The following is a 14,518-nucleotide window of genomic DNA, read 5'->3' as shown; positions in this document are numbered from 1 at the left end:
AAACAAATGTTTACTGATGATAACTTTGTTTTGTCACAATGAATACACAAGGTGAGAATTAAACTTAATCAGAAGTACATAAGTAGAGAAAGTAGCCGCGGCATTTTATTGTAGTTCGCATAGACAATAATGGGGAATTGTGGGGAAAATTTGTTTTTCTGTGGGTCACTATGACACAGAGAGCTTCTTGCATCAGATCTCAATTGACTGGCCTGTCTTGCATGCATACCTGAGGCAAAGTTGCTTTGTCCAGCAGCTTTGAGTCATTCAAAATGTACAAGATGCAATACTTTCAATGTGACACTTCTTGCTTTCCATCATTTTCCAGTAAAATTACATAAGAATGCATCGCAGCAACATACATCCGCTGACACACCAATCATTGAACATTTGAGTAGGTTTATGAAAATAGGGAATACTATAAAGCGAGTATGGCACACTTCTCTCTATCCATGTACATCTGGTTTAACATAATGTATTTCACCTGAAGTGTGGCCTGTAAAAAAAAACACATAAAAGTCTTAAAATGATATTTCTGATGCCAACGCTTAAGTTTTTTCAGACAAGAAATTAATTAGACTTTCCCAAAAAATGTTAAGTGGACCCATACTTTAAATGAATCAAGCAAAATGAGTCACCTGGAAAATGCTAAACTTCAGGTGAAATACACTTACTTAAATGATGCTTACACTCACATATATAATATACAAATGTTTATGCAGCGAAAGTGAAATTTCTGTACACAATGTTGTTTTTAAGATAACTCCTCAGAATAACAAGAGCTCATATATTAAAAAATTCTGAACTAAAAATTTATTCTACTTCATTAGTGGATAAACCACAAACGGTCACTTTCCAAGCGTTTAAGAATACATTACTGTGAGGAAACCTTTACAAAGTGGTCAATACGGTGTACATTTTATGGCTCAAAAGGTTTATAAGAGCCTTTAAATAAAGGAGATAATGACACCCCTTCTCACCTTCAACTGGAAGTTTAGCAGTGGGTTGAGTTGGTGTTGTATCTGGTACACAATCTAAGATGCCTAGTAATGTTTTAGTCAGCCTCAGCAAATCGCTGAAGGTATAAAACCCGAAGTAAATTAGATGGCGAGCTAAGTTGACCACCTGCAAACAAGAAAAAAACTTCATATCATAAGAAAGGTTTGTGAAAACTTAATGTCTTCCATTGCAAGGCTTGCAATTTAAGAGATGTGAGACATTCTCAGACTATAAGAAAATCGTAACTAATAAGATTGTAAAGAGAGTGGTACATGTACCTTTAGTCTAAATTTTTCTACATTATTTTAGTAAAGGAATCATAAGGCTGAAAGTTCAAGTATTGACAAAGAAATACACACATGTGTAAAATACACAACTGAATACCTATGAAATAATAGCATAAGAAAATATCTATCCCAAAAGAATTTTGGTTCTAAACACCCATCTACAAAAAGATTGAAACAAAATTTAGTTAAATTTGAAGGATGATATCACTAATACAATTTAAGTTTCCAGTAATTGTCACTAAAAACAGTTACTATTGCACTGAATTGGATGCACCAATAGCCACCAAATTCTAAACAGTTTCAATTCAATACAAACAAACTGTTGCAAGTCTGAAGAAAAAAAGTCTAAAAAAAAACAGCCCAAAAATGGTCATATTTAGTTGAAAATACATGAATCGGCCAAAAGTTACGCTTGACTGTAACTTGTCATGATGAAGCTATGTAGCATGATTCCATTTAATACAAAAACTGCTTTGAAACCAACTCTAGAAAACTGCCAATGTCCAAATTTGCACCTAAAGGACCATAATCTTGTGAAAATTGAATGAAACTGCCCAAATTGCCATGGCAAAGCCACAAACCAAGTTTCAATTCAATTAATGAGCAACCCTCTGGAAAAAATGTCAAGAAAACTGACTTTTGGTGGACTAAATGAATGGCAGACTGATACACATGAAGAAAACCACAAATTAAAGTCTGGCACTTTTCAATCTTCATGATAACAAGGAGATTAATACACTGACAAGACAGTAAGAGGCCTCACCTGAAAGGTAAGTTTGTTTTGCTCCCGGTCGGAGAACGACCACGAGTGGCTGACCACATTACACAGGTAATCCTCTACAAACTGTATCGTGGAGGAGAATTTTGGTTTGACAGCCTCCTTCACTGGATCTTTACTGCTATTGGACTCATAACTGGAAGGTAGGGATAAACAAACATTGCAATTCAAAGGTGTGACTGAAATATTATTCTTTACCTGAGACTACTATATTTCACCTGAAGTTTGGGATGCACTTTCAGAGGCACATAAAGGTCTTGAAATAATGTCAAATGTCTTTTGATGTCATCACTTGAAATTTCTGAAATTAATCAAACTTAACAAAAAAAATATTTATATAATACCTAGATGTATCAAAAAGAGGAATCAATCAGAATTGAGCACAATGTGTCACTTGACGAATGCTATAAAACTTTAGGCGAAATATAGTATTCACTTTAATATATCATGATGGCCATAGCACAAGTAAAGTGGTGACATACATGTGGAAGAAGACAATACAAACTGGCCTAAAAAAGCATTTCCTGCCTAAGCAAATCTCTTCCAAGCTGTGTAAAAACATGTCATTTTCTGCTGAACATTACTTGATAACTACCTCTTTCCTTTATGAGCATAATGATGTAGGAATAGCAACATGCTACACAAAAGAATACACCACTTGGACACATATCTCTTGGCGGGTTTAATATGGTTTGCACCGCATGTCTTTGGTTACTTGACAAACTCACGGGAAAGCATTTGTTCTAAAATCAGCAACATCAAAATGCATGGCCAACATTTTACATTTCTCAGTAATAAGTAGATTTTCTAGGTGTTCTCTTAATAACAATGCCTTCCATTAAAAATCCCCCCCAAAAAAGGTCAAGGAAGAGCAGTGTGCTTCTCGAGAAAAAATATGGGAAACAGTCCTTGTTTATATAATGTAACACAGTAAAGATAAACTCACTCATCAATGAAATCATCCTTGTTTATGAAATACAGGTAAGCCAACCTTATTCATCTATGGAATTTGTCCTTTTTTATGTAACACAGTAAAGATAAACTCACTTATCAATGAAATCATCCTTGTTTATGAAATACAGGTAAGCCAACCTTATTCATCTATGGAATTTGTCCTTTTTTATGTAACACAGTAAAGATAAACTCACTTATCAATGAAATCATCCTTGTTTATGAAATACAGGTAAGCCAACCTTATTCATCTATGGAATTTGTCCTTTTTTATGTAACACAGTAAAGATAAACTCACTTATCAATGAAATCATCCTTGTTTATGAAATACAGGTAAGCCAACCTTATTCATCTATCGAAAGTGTCCTTGTATATGTAATACAGTTAAGATAAACTCACTTATCAATGAAATCATCCTTGTCTTCGCAATACAGGTAAGACAAACTTACTCATCAATGGAGATCTGTGATGGGATTTCTGACCAGAGACGAGCGTATTTTACAGGTTTCACCTGCTCCTGTGGATCTCTGTCAACGTGCATGTGCAGCATCAGGCGACAGAAAGATGCTCTGAGGTCATATGGTAACATCTCGTCAGACATGCACCTGAATAGGTGAATAAAGAACAACAAATAAGCAATTGACTCTCAATGTTAATGCTAAGCAAAATCATATTCCAACAATAAGTAATCTGGAGATTTTCAATATTTCATGATGCACACTCAAACGCAAAAAACACATTCATACTTTTTGAATAAAGTCCGGATGAATGTATGCAAGTTCACTTTTCGAACTACATGATGTTTTATCTTTTTTTTTATATATATATTGATGTATATTTTGATAGGACTCTGAAGTACTCCTGTATATTATTCTCTCTGTGAAGGCCTTGAGGAAGAACAATTACATTGTAAATTGACTGAGCTACCGTTGCTAAATAAAGATATTCTTATTATACGTGCATCAAAAGTTTCATGAGTAACTGAACAAATACATACAGACTGGAGTAAAATTTGAATTTAAGAAAAAGGTTAACTAGACAAGGGCACAAGTCCCTTTTTCAGGGAATGTGTATCAAAATAAAATGAATTTAAAACATACCCCTGAATAGATGTTGTATGTTGTAAACAAACATCAAGTTTAACAATGATTAGGCCAGTAGATTAGAATTAAACTTGATTTTGGTAAAAATGGTAGCCGGACAGCTCCATCAACCATGTTGGTGAGTGAGTAATTTAGTGCGTGAATAATAAACCACAAGAATTTGAAAATATAATTTCCCACCCTCTTGAAATCTTCATGATAGTAATTTGCAATTAATTCCAGGGGAAAAAATGAATAAAACCATATAAAATCAATCATATCATCATCCATACTGTATAAATATAATGAATATGTATGACACTTGATTGCTTAATTATCTCACCTGAGAATCAGATCAATATCCAGCTGAGGTGAGAGAATATTGATGGCTAGGTACTGCCTATCCAAGCACATGTGTGAAAACAAGTCTAACTGGTGCCTGCAAATGAACGCAAACAGGGAACTCTCATTAATACAATCCACAATGAATACTTCAGTCCAACATGCAGACTGATGCAAGAGCTGTGTTACCCTTACTAGACTGACATTATTTAATAAAGGATATTACTAAGAAAGAAAATCTTTAGTCAGATTTGTCTTGAACAATAAAATAAATTTTGTATCCTTGTCCATCCACTTCAGGAATAAAGTCAGAATTAAACCAACAATTATTAGCATAGTTGTTATTATTTTACATGTGTAAACATTTACATGTACTCTGATTCCAAATAATTTTCAGGTAAAGACTGGAAGGAAGGTTTCGCTTTAAAGTGGGATCTCAAAGGCTTCATCTCCATCTTCCCTCATCTCTGAATTCCATTCAGTTATGACAAACAGTGACTTCTATGACACCGACGATACCATCACAATGATACATAGAGGATATGAAATTTGTGACCCTCGATATCAAATTTATTATATAAGAGTAGTAGTTTTTATTTGCTCCGAGCCTCTGGCAAGGAACAAATGAAAACTACTACTCAAGTTTAACAAATGTGATATCGAGGGTCACAAATTTCATATCCTATTTATCCCATAAATGCCTTATTGTAAATTTATAGCGGAAAAAATCATTACGATTTAAACTTATAGGAAACTGCGCCGACATCTAACCGGGTAGTGAGATATATAGGACAGGTGAAGCATCATCAGTAAGTGACAAGTACATTGCGGAGTATAATATAGTACAGACAAAATTTATTAACATAACGACTTTTTTTTACCATAGACATGTTAAAAGTTTGCTTTATACTATTATATTGTTCAATACGTTAATATTTACAACAAGAATATGACATTTTGCTACAGAAAGAATTACTGTTTAAAAATAGACAAATTTCATGTACGCAGAGTACACGCCGTGCAGCTTTCAACAAACAACTGACAGTTTAACTTAACAAAAGTTGAGCAAACAGTTGTTACGACTAATTGGAATTTAGGCATCAGCTAGTGTTCTTGTGAAGATTTGTATGACGATTCAATAACACAAACACATTGTGGTTTGAGAGCTTCATGATTGTAATGAACATGCACGTGAAAGACACCACTCGATATGGGACCGCCAAATATCAGCGCAATTTCAGAAGTTGAAGATGTGGCTATCACACGGGATGTGGAATGACTGGAAATAGACATCACATGCGATGGCTGTCTAGAATTTATTTCGGAAGGTGGAGAGGGGATGAAAAAGTCGTGAAAAAAAATAGTGCATGTAAGGCGGAGTCGTAACCTTTGATTGGTAGATTTGATGAATGAAAGATACATGGACGAATCAAAACATCAGAATTTATATTACACGTGGTGCATATCAAAACGATACGTCATGCCTTTATTACCCGGAAAAATGAACATTTATGGGATATGATATGGTCACAGCAATAGTCACAATTATATGGTCACAGCAATACAGTCACTTTGATATGGTCACAGAAATAAAGTCACAATAGTATGGTCACAGCGATAGTCACAATGATATGGTCATAGCGACACAGTCACAATAGTATGGTCATAGCGACACAGTCACAATGATATGGTCATAGCGACACAGTCACAATGATATGGTCACAGTGATACAGTCAAAATGATATAGTCAGCACAACAGTCACAATGATATGGTCACAGCGATAGTCACAATGATATGATCACAGCGATACAGTCACAATGATATGGTCACAGCGATACAGTCACAATGATAAGGTCACAGCAATATAGTCACAATGATATGGTCAAAGCGATACAGTCACAATGATATGGTCACAGCGACAGTCACAATGATATGGTTACAGCGATACAGTCACAATGATATGGTCACAGCAATAGTCACAATGATATGGTCACAGCAATACAGTCACTATGATATGGTCACAGCAATACAGTTGCTTTGATATGGTCACAGAAATAAAGTCACAATGATATGGTCACAGCAATACAGTCACAATGATATGGTCACAGCGACACAGTCACAATGATATGGTCACAGCAATACAGTCACAATATGGTCACAGCGATAGTCACAATGATATGGTCACAGCAATAGTCACAATGATATGGTCACAGCGACACAGTCACAATGATATGGTCACAGCATTATAGTTACAATGATATGGTCACAGCGATACAATCACAATGACATGGTCATAGCAATAGTCACAATGATATGGTCACAGCGACACAGTCACAATGATATGGTCACAGCGACACAGTCACAATGATATGGTCACAACAACTCAGTCATGATGAAATAGTCACAGCGATAATGTCAGAGTATGGTCACAGTGACGCAGTCAAAATGATATATTCACAGGGACAGTCAGAATGATATGGTCACAGTCATACAGTTACAATATGGTCACAGTTACGATATGGTTACAGTGACAGTCAATGATACAGTCACATCAATGTAGTAGTAGCAATATGGTCAGTGATACAGTTATAATGATGTCACAGTTTTGTAATCAAACTGACATGTTATAACCACAGCAATATTGCCACAGGTATATAATCAGAGCAACAAACCTGTAATAAATCAGAATTTCTTTGTCATCTTTGATTTTTTCTGCAGCTCCCATGGCCAATTCTCGGATGCCTTTGTTTTTGTGTCCGTTTTCCCAGAAGAGGACCACCTCTTCTTCTTCTTCAATGGTGATGATAGGTTCCGCTGGACCATCATCATCTGGGCTTTCCACTTCCATTTCAACCTCGACCTGTGTGCGAACCAACCTTAGGAGAACACATGTGAGAACATGTGCATTTAGTCCATATTCAACCGTCCTGATAATGTATGAACTCTGATATGCACATCCAAAATAACCCAATGCAGTTCTTAAACTTATTATTAAAACCATACACTGCTTTCATGAAGCTTACTTAGTGTTAAGTTGCTCTTAGCTAAGTGCATTTAATATCTTTACAACATACATTGTACGTAAGGTAGTTACGGTTTACTTAGCTAAGTGAGCTTCGTGAAACAGGCCCCAGGAAATTGTTCCTTACAGTCAGCATCACACTAGCTCGCCACCATCAATGATAATTAAAGCAGATAGCAAGAAAACATACAAAATGTATCCCTACATATATTATCACACATATTCATTACCCTTGCTCCTAATAATCCATATATCAGTCTAGTTTCAGATTCTTTCTATAAAAGTTGCATTTTGTTATTGTGGCATAGTACTCACTTTGTTTCAAGCAGAATGTCAGAGTTTTTGTCACTAAGAATGCATTTGCATATTAGCTCCTGTGTTATGGGGATTGCAACTCCATTTGAGACGCAAAGGTCAGAAAGGTAATCCAAAAACCTGGAAGTCACAGTAAAAATCAGATAAGCATTAAAACATACAGTATACGCATGTTGGCACAGAAATTGTAATGAGCTTACTGGCAGACAAATCTGCAGGTGAAATGACAAGAATTTAAGTACAAGATTTTGGGTACAAGACAACTACTCCAAATATTTGTTTAAAAACACGTACATGTTAAAAGATACAGGAAAAAAACATAAAACATTACACTATAAGATCAACTAAAATAGAAAAAGTTTTATGTAAAACTGACCTGGGTTCCTTGTTTTTTCGAACCAAATTAGCAAAAGTTTCAATTTCTGAGGCAGTGATATGTTTTTCAAGCAGCTTTCTGTTGTTGTGAAGCAGTGCAGTAATGGTGTCCTCTGCAAGAACATCATAACCTATTTGCCTCTGCATAAATGGGAAGTTCTTTGCAATGTATTCCTGCAAAGTGTTAAAGCTCAAAGTCATAATATGATCATTAAAATGTTTACAAATCTATAATACACCTGACAGAGTTAGAAGTCAAATATCTGCATAACATACCTAAATAACACCTTTCAATCAAACTATTATGATGGCACGATACTCCAACAAAACAAAAATTTCTGAATGCGTAATGTAATTAAATGATTAAGAGCAATGGCCTGATTATTTCGGCTTACAGTAAAAATTTGTCCCTTTACAAATACATATATATGTTTAAAACTGTTTTATAATGTAGATGTATGTTTTATAACAGTTCTAACCAGACAAAAACCAAACTGACACAAGAGAAAACTTGTACCCTGACCTGATTTTTCCGATAATTCTGTTGGGACAGTTTCAAGATACGGTAACAAAATCTACAGATTTGCCGAAAAGGGGCATGTCTTTGGTCTCCTAGTTCCTCCATTCGAAGCATCGGCCCATCCCCATGGTCATCAAAAGGGGCTCGTAAAATTTTAAACACCTGACAGAAAATACAAACAACTTTGAGACACTTTTCAAATATCACAAAATCAAAATGGCAGCAGTACTGGTTTCCTATTTACCATGTAATAACTTAGTCTTTTGGGGTCTTTTCCCTCCTGCAGTTATTCAGTATTACAATGTTACTGTTTACTATTACATTAGTGAATAAATCCTGTTTTAATTTGATATCTTATATTTTGTATATGTATCCAGAACATAAGTTTTCCAAGATTATTTGCAAGAACATCTGGTACCAAGTTGCAGATCTGTCTCTTGACAGGTCTCTGAAGCTTACCTGCTTTAAGATATTTTGCTCTCTCAAAAGTTTTTGCCTTTCTCGATCAGGTTTGTTAATGGTAATTTCCAGAGGATCTTTTCCTGTGTTCTCCAACTCCGCCAAGAAATACATCAGATCTGTTAGCAGCTGGGTCACTAACCTGAAACATTTCAAAACATAAGACAATTGTACTATGAGCTATATCCTGACAAAACTAATAACTGAATAACTGAAACAAAATAACAGATGAAGTTTCAAACACAAATTTTCACCAAAAGCTCGATACAAACTAGCGAAGGAATTGCTTTATAAAATTATTATTTAAATATGTTTATCACATATTTTAACAATTAACTAGCAATAAGCTCCGGAAAGTTGCCGTTGAAATAACACACAAAATAATACACTACATCAATATTGATTTTCTTACATGAATTGTCTTTTCGAATGCCGGTTCCAGAAATTGTCATACCTTCTTTCATTCTGTGTTATGGAGCCCCGCTCCAGTTTGTTTGCTATACTGCCAAGCACCTTGCTGGCATCATTAGCAAAGTCTAAATCTCTTACTTCTTGTGGAGACACAGGAACAATAGCAAATGCTTCTTTATCCTCCTTAATTGAAGCACAACCAACCTGCAAAGGAAAAAAGTACATCATCCATTTCAGCAGTTTCATGAAAACACTAATCAGTTTGAAAGAAAAATAAAAATATGATCATATTAAAAAAATAAAACCCATTTGCAGAAGCATGTATATCAATCTAAAAACTGTATTATAAACAAATTGGCAGATTTGATATAGCACACAGTGTGTTACATCATTTAATACATTGACTGACATGGAATACAACACACTTTCTAAAATTCTAATAAGTATCAAAACATTTAAAAACACTCACTTTGTTCATAATTGGTTTATCTTCATCTTTATCCACTGGTATTGATGTGCTGTGAACCCAAGTGTTGGTGCACAGGTGTCGTAAACGGACAAATGATTTCCTGAAACAGATTGGTGAAACACATGGGCAAACTTTTGTTTTTTATTTGAACTAAAAAAATGAAAAATTGATGATACACAAACTGTAATCTCTCTCCTGATAGTATTCCATGCATTCTGTCACCAAAATTAAGCTGTTATTATTGATTAATAATAATAATAATAATAATAAACTTTATTTTCAGAGAAGGTTCAATATAGCATCAATTTTCCTTCACATCCACACACACACACACTATGATTATCTTAAAATATGTCACCACGATATAGCTGAAAGACTGTCCATGTGGCATTCAACCAAAATAATTTCACTCCTAAAATATGATTTCAACACACCTTGGGACCAAAGAGTCACCTCTTGTCATTGTTGTGGGGTCAAGTTCAAATATGGAAGCAATGTCATGACCATGAGGTACAGAAACAAGGCAGTACACAGGACTCCCTGAGGGACCACGTAACTTATTCCTCATGGCATCAGGTGTTGGGTCATTGTCCACCTGTGAAAGGTAAGAGCATTAACACAGGTGTAACACTTAAATTATGCTGTGTAATAAGAGTAAATTTTAAAGATTAAAATATCTGTAATATGAAGCAGTGCAGTCATTCCCTTATGACTTGATAAATGCTTGCATTATCTGGGAACAAAGACATCAATAAAAAGTCGTATGAATTGGACTTCAAAATAACACACCAACACATATATGCAATCTTTACTTCTTAGGAGTTTTTCTTGTCATAAGTGATTGGTCATTGGTGAGTTCATTTGCTACTAGAAAAGAGTATTTGGAAATACTGTAAAAATAATTCCTCTTATCCAACCTCTTGCTCTCCCCCAAAACTCTTTCTTTCATGTAGAATCCTCTCTTCCTTGCCTGATGTTCAGTACATGCAAGTACATATACATGTAATGAGATCCCATTTTCTGAGCAATAGCGACTCGCGCCCAAGCCAGACAGATCACTTTGTTCTCTTTTAACAGAGAAGTATTACCTTGCCATTTCGCCCACAAATCATCATCGCAGAAGCAAAAAATGAATAACAGACTACAAAGGTTGGGCTTGAGTTAGGTAAAAAAAGATGTATTCATGGGCTAAATGGCTAAGCAAATAACACTTGATGATCTTCAATAAATATTTATATCCTATACCTCTGCTGCTAAATACTGTCCTGTTGCCAAATGCTTGAACCTGAAGAGACTGTTCCAGTGACCAGCACCTCCGCGACAGGGGTCATGTTGAACAACCTGAAAAGAATAAAAAAACAGTACAAATCATATATAAATTTTTACTTGCATATATGCAGAACACTGTAGTCAAATAAATACACTCCTTTGATGTCTGTTCCCTTTCAGTTCTGACGAAACAGATTACCCTAAATGACCATAAATTCCATCCATGACTAACTTGCTAATGGATTCTACTGGAAAATTGTAAATTTCAGCACTAGAAATAAATTTTTGTGACATTTATTTGCCGCTAAAAACGCACTTTTGTGGATGGAATTTTATGTCATTTTGGGTAATAAGTGTAACGTTATTTCCTTGAATAGAAACTCTCAATAGCATGAATGCAACTGCTACCCACAACCCTAAAAGCTTTCCAGTGCAACTATGTCATATTATTCACAGAATAAGTTTCTTATGTTACAACACACAAAATTTCACTGAGATAAATAATTCTGAAAGTACTTCATTTATGTAAAAACAATTTGAAGTCTGTTCAGTCTGTTTTTTTTTTTAAAAGAAAATGGGAATGTACTCAAAAATCAACCCTGAGTCAGAAAATAAGTCTGCCAACACCCCACAAATCAGGCCTAGATTTTACATAATTAATTTAATTTCAGTAAGAGGAAAAACTTCTCTAAAGTCTTCAGATTTAAGCTGATGTTTAAATTAGAATTAAGTGTTTGTATGAGAACAGTTTTCCTTCCTCTATTATTGGAATTTGGGGTCAATGAATTTGTATTATGCTAAAATGACTGTTTACCTCAACTTCCCACAATGCCTTAGAGCTGGTGGCAGCAGTGGCTGATGTCCTCCCAGTCGTCCTTAAGAAAACGTACTGTCGCTTTTTGTACTCATCTCCTGTCAGAAACTTTTCCTGCTCAGCATGGAATAGCCGCACAACATCTCCCTGGTAAAAAGATGGTAAATATCATAGCCAACTACGTGTAGGTAATGGTTTCAGTACACAGGTTCCCGTTGTTCAGAAGTCCGTCACATGTACTTGTGTTTAACAATTACAAACTCTCGTTCAATGTATTCTACAATTTTACTACATATACATGTACTTGATCACTGCGGATAACATGAAACAAGTAGATCATTTTGGTTCAGGTTTTAGCTTTCAAAAATTGTCAACTAAGTCAAAAGTATTATCCCATGTAACTGCTTGTCTGCAAAATTAAAAAGTAGTGCAGAATGTTTTTTTCTTTAAAATACACTCGGTTTAGTCCTATCTAAACGTACGTAGGTATAATCTTGCATACAAGTCTGACTTGTGTCTTTTCTGAAGTGTTTCATACACATTAGTGTAACTGTACTGAAAATAATAAACATATCACACATTACATAGCACACAACTTTAAGTAAACTTTATAAGTTGGGCATAGCTTCACTTGCAGTCCTATGCAATAGGGTCTAACTCAAGTCAACCTACCCATGATGCATATGTTAAAAAGTTTGAGAAAACTTGTAAGCATCTGGAAATGTCTGACAGCCTTCAAATTCAGTGCACGTAGGTCACCTATGACTGGCGGCAACTGTTAGCTCTGATGGAGCAATGTGACCTTTTTATGCACTACTCAGCTGTTCACAAGCAGGCATAAATCAATGCAACTGAGACAGCTAGATGCTTCAGGTCACAGAAAAGTAGAACATGTCCAATTCTAAGCAAATACTGAGTCAGCGGTTGTCAGTGATCACGAGCCCTCATAGATCAAGTAAAACCAACACCCAGTCGAATGCTCCCAATTGCTTCCAGTTACGAAAAACAAGGTCAATCAACTGCATCCAGTTACGAAAAAACGGTCGATCAGTGCAAGGTGTTGGTGTCTATTAATCTTCAAATCTCTATATTTTTCAAAAATACACTTACCCCTTTGAGGACCTCATCCTGATTTTCTCGATGATCCATAAACAATGTGATTTTCCAACATGTTGCACAATTTACACAATTAACCTAAAAAAAAAAAATTAAAAAAAAAAAATTGTACTGTTTACTCACAAAATATACATATCTGACACGGAGAAATATATGGATAAGTTCAATGTTTGACAATAGACAAAACCTACAGAACTGACCATATAATCATATCATATATGATCATATAATATAGCCAGAATCTGCAATGGATATTAACTGATAATCCAGATCCATTGGTAAGCCAGCAAAACTCTTTATTAATTTCTGAGGATACATCTAGCTATATACAATGAAAATGCTCTTCAGCTCTAAGAGTAAAATTTTGTAGGATAGTGAATGCATTATACATGTAGATTGAGTCTGTAAATCAGAACACGTAAAACAGACTGCAAGAATGAACTGTACAATTAGGCTGATAAAATGTTCACCTCTTTACATCCTGGGTTGTCTATAAGATCACAGTTACTGGCATGGAGTGGTTGGCCTGCATTCACCGGGTTCAGCACAACCTTGTCCCCAACTATTACCTGTGAATATACAGGACAGAAATACAGGTGCAAATATATAATGCTTTGAACATGAAAAAAGGACAGCACCCGGCTATAATATATTTCAATCAAAAGCAGGATATTCAAGCTTTCTAAAAAGTATCATACTTTATTATTTTAATGAGATTTCATCAAATAACATGTAGTACAAAATGACAATACCACACAAATGGTTGGTGTGAATCGAGGTAGCCATCTTGAGAAATTTATCCACTCATACACATTGCTATCAAGTTGCACGGCATTAGCTGTCTCTATGAGGAGACATATGGCATATGTTTTTTCTGTTTTCTTTTGTAAAATACAGTAAAATTTAAAAAAAACAGCAGTGCTCTCATCTTTGGAAGCCGCCGCTAGAAAACTGAAGAATAAAATCAAGAAACCCTCGAATGCCTATATCAGCCTCAGTGGTGCTTAGATTTATTTCCATTTGTGTCAGAATTCAGCATGACTCCAGTTGTACAACAATCTTATTGTAATTTTGTATCTACATCTAATAAGGATAAGAATTATTGGTACAATAATTATCTGCACAAGCACAACCCCTGTGGAGGCTAGGACCTGAGCCAGGAACACTCTGGCAGTGCATCTCTGGGCTACTTGTAAACTGTATCAATAATATAGTGGGTCTACTGTATAAACGGTTCAAGCAGTGGAAGAAATATCCTTCCAGTATGTCCAGTTTCAGAGAAAGCTATATTTATCACTTGGTCCTTCA

The 14,518-nt window shown here is 35.2% G+C and overlaps 1 protein-coding gene across 2 annotated transcripts in view; it reads right to left on the bottom strand.

Annotated features, from left to right (window-relative positions):
* The window catches only part of LOC135470057 (inositol 1,4,5-trisphosphate receptor-like), a 73,461-nt gene that overhangs the window by 35,265 nt on the left and 23,678 nt on the right, over positions 1-14,518 (bottom strand). For both annotated transcript variants that reach the window (XM_064748772.1, XM_064748771.1), the window contains exons 5-20: positions 13,681-13,779; positions 13,205-13,288; positions 12,095-12,241; positions 11,257-11,352; positions 10,446-10,606; positions 10,012-10,111; positions 9,586-9,746; positions 9,132-9,273; positions 8,676-8,834; positions 8,154-8,326; positions 7,778-7,897; positions 7,113-7,316; positions 4,441-4,536; positions 3,465-3,620; positions 2,050-2,200; positions 981-1,125 (exon numbers count right to left, since the gene is read on the bottom strand). In XM_064748772.1, coding sequence (XP_064604842.1) covers positions 981-1,125; positions 2,050-2,200; positions 3,465-3,620; positions 4,441-4,536; positions 7,113-7,316; positions 7,778-7,897; positions 8,154-8,326; positions 8,676-8,834; positions 9,132-9,273; positions 9,586-9,746; positions 10,012-10,111; positions 10,446-10,606; positions 11,257-11,352; positions 12,095-12,241; positions 13,205-13,288; positions 13,681-13,779 — 2,194 coding nt within the window. The remainder of the gene's footprint in view (positions 1-980; positions 1,126-2,049; positions 2,201-3,464; positions 3,621-4,440; positions 4,537-7,112; positions 7,317-7,777; positions 7,898-8,153; positions 8,327-8,675; positions 8,835-9,131; positions 9,274-9,585; positions 9,747-10,011; positions 10,112-10,445; positions 10,607-11,256; positions 11,353-12,094; positions 12,242-13,204; positions 13,289-13,680; positions 13,780-14,518) is intronic.

Source organism: Liolophura sinensis, chromosome 7 (assembly GCF_032854445.1).
Source record: "Liolophura sinensis isolate JHLJ2023 chromosome 7, CUHK_Ljap_v2, whole genome shotgun sequence".
NCBI classification, from domain to species: domain Eukaryota; kingdom Metazoa; phylum Mollusca; class Polyplacophora; order Chitonida; family Chitonidae; genus Liolophura; species Liolophura sinensis.
The sequence above is the reverse complement of the archived record's forward strand: the minus strand, read 5'-3'. Positions and strand labels throughout refer to the sequence as shown.